This window comes from Octopus sinensis, unplaced genomic scaffold (assembly GCF_006345805.1).
Source record: "Octopus sinensis unplaced genomic scaffold, ASM634580v1 Contig18123, whole genome shotgun sequence".
Lineage (NCBI taxonomy): Eukaryota > Metazoa > Mollusca > Cephalopoda > Octopoda > Octopodidae > Octopus > Octopus sinensis.
Genome location: NW_021835563.1, coordinates 27,452 through 33,787, shown reverse-complemented (window position 1 = coordinate 33,787; position 6,336 = coordinate 27,452). Strand labels below are relative to the sequence as shown.

General features: G+C 38.6%; 1 protein-coding gene across 1 annotated transcript; it reads left to right on the top strand.

The window, feature by feature from the left end:
* The first annotated feature begins 368 nt into the window (after positions 1-368).
* On the top strand, positions 369-1,376 carry LOC115231303. The gene has a single exon (XM_029801359.1). It carries the CDS (start codon positions 369-371, stop codon positions 1,374-1,376), a length of 1,008 nt encoding a protein of 335 aa, XP_029657219.1.
* Positions 1,377-6,336: the final 4,960 nt, after the last annotated feature.

Genomic DNA, 6,336 nt, shown 5'->3' with positions numbered 1-6,336 from the left:
GGAACATGGCATTGCAAGAGGCCTCTGAATGCAGGACACCAGAAGCAATGCGCCGAATATTTTGTCTCATCTTGCTATTCAGTAATGTCTAACCCTCTTCATTTCTGGGACACATTTAAAGATAGTTTTTCCGAAGATTATGTCCGACGACTTCAAGCCGAAGATCCAACGGCTGGATTCGACTTCAATAACGTCATCTACAACACAGCCCTACTCGATTTCCAATCGCGACTGCAAGCTATGGGATGAGTTGGCGTCCTCAGATTTCAGTCTGCCGTCACCGCGGGACATTCCAAATGCTTTAGCAGCTGAGTACATGTGAGAGTTGAGCTACAACACGCAGGAAATGGTGGCGCAGGTTGCTCAGGATGTGCCTAGACTTTTGGAAGTACAGAGAATTGAATACAACAGGTTCCTCGCAAGTATTAATTCAACGAAGGACAACACTTTTCTTGGATGCTCCCGGCAGAACCGGAAAAAACTTTTCTCATGAACACCCTACTAGCCAAAATTCGTCAGGAAAATGGATTGCCATAGCGGTTGCATCCAGCGGCATCGCAGCAACTCTACTGCATGACGGTCGTACGGCACACTCAGCATTCAAATTACCACTAGACTTGACCAAACAGGGAAATCCAACTTGCAATGTTAGTCGCGGCTCAGCCATGGGGAATCTTCTCACTGAGTGCAGCCTTATCATTTGGGATGAGGAAGCCATGTGTTATAAGGCAGCATTTGAGGCGCTCGAGCGGTTTCTTCAAGACCTGAGACGGAATATGAGAGTGGAGAGTGGAGTGATTGTTCTGCTTGCTGGCAACTTCCGACAAACTCTACCTGTCATTCCACGGGGGACAAGAGCTGACGAGGTAAATGCTTCCATAAAATCATCCTACTTATGGCACCACAGCGAGAAACTTCACCTGACTACGAACATGAGAGTTCAAATGTTTGGCGACGATAATGCGGCCACATTCTCGGCGCAGCTTCTCGATGTTAGTAATGGAACTGTACCTGGCGATACTGATGGTTTCAACCATTTACCATTTAGTAACTTCGTGCCTAACGTAGATGATTTGATTTCTGCAGTTTTTCTTGACATTGCAAGCCAAAGCCTTCACAAAACTTGCCTACAAGGAATAGCAATTTTGGCGCCTCACAATAAAACAGTCGACGCTATCAATAATAAACCTTTTGATCTGCTTCCTGGAGAAAAACTCTTCTTCAAGTCCATTGACACGCATGAAAACCCGGAGGATATATCCGTTTTCACAACGGAATTTCTTAATTCCCAAACGCCCACAGGACTTCCATCTCAGGAACTCCATCTCAAGGTTGGCGCCCCATCATGCTGCTGCGGAATTTGGATGCTCAAATAATGTGTAACGGCACGCGGATGATAATAAAAAATATATACTCCCGAGTTCTGCAGGCAAACATCTTGAATGGACCAGCCACTGGTCAAGATGTTCTTATAACCCCAATGTCCCTCACTCCCTTCGATACGATCTACAAACTTAAGCGGCTTCAATTTCCTATCAACCTCTCTTTTGCAATGACAATAAATAAGGCAGAGGGTCAATCATTGCAAATGGTTGGTTTAAATCTCACAGAGCAAGTGAACCCTCTGTGAACTCGCACGGTGAACTCTCTGTTTGATGCTCCCATGTTGGCAGCAAACAAAGTCTAGACATTTGTGCATCAGAAGGGAAATCGCGAAATGTTGCCTACAAAGAAGCGCTCCACTGAAAATATGGCATTTCTTCACATCTTTCAAATCACCCCAGTCATCTGCCGCCTCAAAAGCTTCGTAGTCACCGTGCCAGCCAACGTATCTCAATAACACACATCTTCACTCATTCACCCTATCTCTCTTTCCCTCTCACATACACATGCGTAAGTACGCACACACACACACACACATGTTCATTTCACATATCTTTCAATTTCTGCTCTCTGAAAAGAAAATTTTTATGGATACAACTGCTTACAAAAATAGCGATTAATGTATAATTTCTTTCTATCTTCATAATTAAATAAATGTTTTAATGATTAGACAGTGGCCCAATGCAATAGCTCTCAGAAACAGACTACGTACAAATTCTTTCTTCACATCTCCTGAAGCTGTTTTCTTACAGCGGGCGGGGTTGTGATGGAAATAAATTTTCATATAGCTGGAGGCTCCAATCGAAACAGGAGACCCGAAATGATAAGGTTGAGAAACGTTGTTATAGATTATGCCTAACCGAAAACGATCACACCCACATCATCCAAACAGACCGGGTGAAATCGGCCTTAACTGCTAGTATACCTATAATTACACATGTATGTATATGCAAACTTCCTGTTAACAAAAGTCGGGATGCGTGACGTTCAGTTATTCCACAAATGTAAAATATATTAAATACTACAAAACATACAAAAGAAACTTGCCCAAGGTGTCATGCAGTGGGACTTAACCTGGAACCATGTGGTTCGGTGGCATACTTCTTAGCGCACATCTACTCCTGCGCCTACACACACACACACACACGCACACACGCACACACACACGCACACACGCACACACACACGCACACACGCACACACACACGCACACACGCACACACACACGCACACACGCATATATATATATATATATATATACATACATATATATGATACAATCTTAATCTTAGATATTTCGCTGTTCACCACCAGAAAGTAAACATTGCCACTGATGATATCCGGACATATGATGCGGGGTTATTTTACATCTATCATCGCTGAAACGGTGATGATCGAAACCTAACATCACGATGGAAACAATTGTAGGATTGCTTTATGTTTGTCATTTGTTGATTCGCTTCCTTTACATCTTAAATATTGTACGTATTACTCTTTTCATCGAGATAAAAACATAGCCAGGTATCCTCTATATTACTTCTCTATTTCCTTTTATTAACTATATACACACATATATATATGGGTAAAAAAATCGGATTCATTATGAAAGAATTCATCAATATACCAAATTTCAAAATCTGTGAGAGAAACAAAGTAGATTTCTCTCTCTCTCTCTCTCTCTCTCTCTCTCTCTCTCCATCTCTCTCTCTCTCTCTCTCTCTCGGCCAATGTCTTTCATTTCCTCAACGCAAAATTTTCCACTCTATGAATTTATCGCTTAGTTTGAGTGCGTGTGTGTGTATGCATGTGTGTGAGGCATTTCATTAAGGCGACATGGTAATGTAAAAACTGTATGCAATATAATAGATTTTAATAGCATACTTTTCCGTCACTAAATATGATTTTTCTTACACACACACACACATACACACACACTCTCATACACACAGAAGAAAGCACTACGAACGCTCGCACGCACATGCACACACACATATATGTACGTAACTATAGGTATGTGTTTATGTGTAATTTGATGTGTATAATGTATTAATACATACATGAATATATATATATATATATCACATATATATAGCCACTGTAAAGTGATCATGGGCAATATTTTTTGCTTCTTATACTGCTTCTTTCACGAACAGAGATCTTCTAACATTTTAGTGTCCTAGTTACACAATCAATGACACTATTTTCTATATATTGCAAGCGAAGTAAACTCCTGACATGCCTGGCGACGACAACCCACCTCTAAGGAGATCAAGTACAAATCGAGACCTGTGGGGTAGACTCTTCAAGCTAGGGAAGCAGGTGTTATCTCCCGATTGCACCAAATATCGAGTGTGAGAAGCGAACTGAATAAATCAAGTGATGTGTTCCTGTGGTTAAATGGAAGTATCGTCGTCTCGTGGACGACAGATAGATAGATAAATAGAAAGAGAGAGAGAGAGAGAGAGAGAGAGAGATAACATAGATAGAGATATATATTTACATATATATATATATATGCACAAATACAAGCAGATATATGTATATGAGATAGATGTATGCATGTATGAATATTTATTTAGTATATATATCTATACATACATATATATATATATTTATACATATATATTTATTATATATATACATATATATATAATATACATATATATATATATATATATATATATATATATATATATATATATATATATATATATATATATATATATATATAACTCTTTGACTGCTATTTCTAAATTCGTTATGTGGTGAGGCAATTCGTTGCTAAACCCTTTATTGCTTAGTATATATATATACATATATTTATGCATGTGTGTATGTATGTATGCTTGAAATGCATACATATCTATAAGTGTATATATATAAATACACAAACACAAGCAGATATATATATATATGAGATAGATGTTTGCATGTATGAATATTTATTTAGTATATATATATATATATATATATATATATATATATATATGTATGTATGTATGCATATATGTATGTATGAAATACATACATATCTGTAAGTGTATCCGTGAAAGTTTGGCGCGCTGTTGGTTGGGGCATTTGAATTATAACGTCGGATGTAATCAATTGAACCACACGCGTATTTATCGTTATGGTAAAATCTGGCGTGTGATTGAGTGGATTTCATCCAGATAGTCTTGGCTGACGAGCTACAAATGGATTTTTTTGTAAGTAATATTACATTTAATTCATTAATAGCGAAACAATTGTCCCAAAATAATCTGTATTTTGTTATTTTTTACTTGCCCTGTCCGTGTGAGCTAACAGTCGTACTGGCTTTCATGGGAAACATGTATCTTCGTGGTTGAAACCTTTTGAATTAACTGGTGCTAGAGTGAGCAATATATTGGCCACTCTCTTATATTTGTTTTGTAAAAGTATTGTAATATGTTATAAAATATTATAATAATCCAGGTTTCTCGTAGCACTAGGCCACTTGGTGTTGAATAAATATACTATTAATTAGTATCTATCTAATTCTCTCACCCTTATTAATTAATTATAATTATGCTGCATTTATTTCTAAATGCTGTATTTGTTTTCCGTGAAAGTTTGGCGCGCTGTTGGTTGGGGCATTTGAATTATAACGTCGGATGTAATCAATTGAACCACACGCGTATTTATCGTTATGGTAAAATCTGGCGTGTGATTGAGTGGATTTCATCCAGATAGTCTTGGCTGACGAGCTACAAATGGATTTTTTTTGTAAGTAATATTACATTTAATTCATTATAGCGAAACAATTGTCCCAAAATAATCTGTATTTTGTTATTTTTTACTTGCCCTGTCCGTGTGAGCTAACAGTCGTACTGGCTTTCATGGAAACATGTATCTTCGTGGTTGAAACCTTTTGGATTAACTGGTGCTAGAGTGAGCAATATGACCACTCTCTTATATTTGTTTTGTATATATATATATATATATATATATAAATACATATATATATGCATGTACAAGGTCGTTTCAAATTTCACGAATGAGTTCTATAGCGCGCAAACAGATGGCTGCATACGATTGTATGCGTGGTGGTAGCTAGCAGTGACCTTCATGAGGCACCCTGTTGAGCGACATCGCTTTATATACTTCCGAAGATGTGGAATTTGAAATTTGGTGATACTGTAATCTGCAATTTTGTCATGAAGAGGAAATTGGAAGAAATGAAGAAAGCGTAATTTTGCGTTAAAATCGGGAAGTCTGCTACAGAGAGACAGAGCATGCTTTGGCAAACTCATGGCGGCGAGATAGTGGGTTGTACTTAATGTTTCGAGTGTACAGTCGCACGAAAATCTACAGCTTCATCCAGAGCATGTTCATCATTTTTTGCCGACATCCTCGGTATTGTGCATTGGGAGATTATTCAGGGAAGACGTTCGGGGAAAATGACCGGTTCTGTGATTCGCGAAGTATTGAAGTTTTCTCGACAACAATGCACCTATCACCTCACTCGTGAGTTTCTTGCCAAAAACAACGTGCTATCGCTTCCGCACCTGCCCTATTCGCCAGATTTACCACCTGCTGACTTGCATCTGTTCCTCAAGATGAAAAATCAGCTCAGAGGTCGAGATCAAGAGTGAATTTAACACCCTCGTCGAGATCAAGAGATCTTCGACTCACCTACGGAAAACTACGTCCAGTCTGGATTCCAAAATTGTCAGAAAAGCTGGGGCCGCTGTATTATTGCTCAGGTAACATAAGGTTTCTTTCAGTTAACGTGTACCCAATTTACAAACATAAACAGGTTTGTTCGGTTAGAGAACAGAGTACACGCATAAGGACTGAATACAGAAGCAAAATTCTTATTACACAGCCATGCCAACGCCAAAGCGTATGCACACACACACACACACACACAAACACATACACACATACACGTACACACACACAATACACACACACACGTATGACGGAAATGGA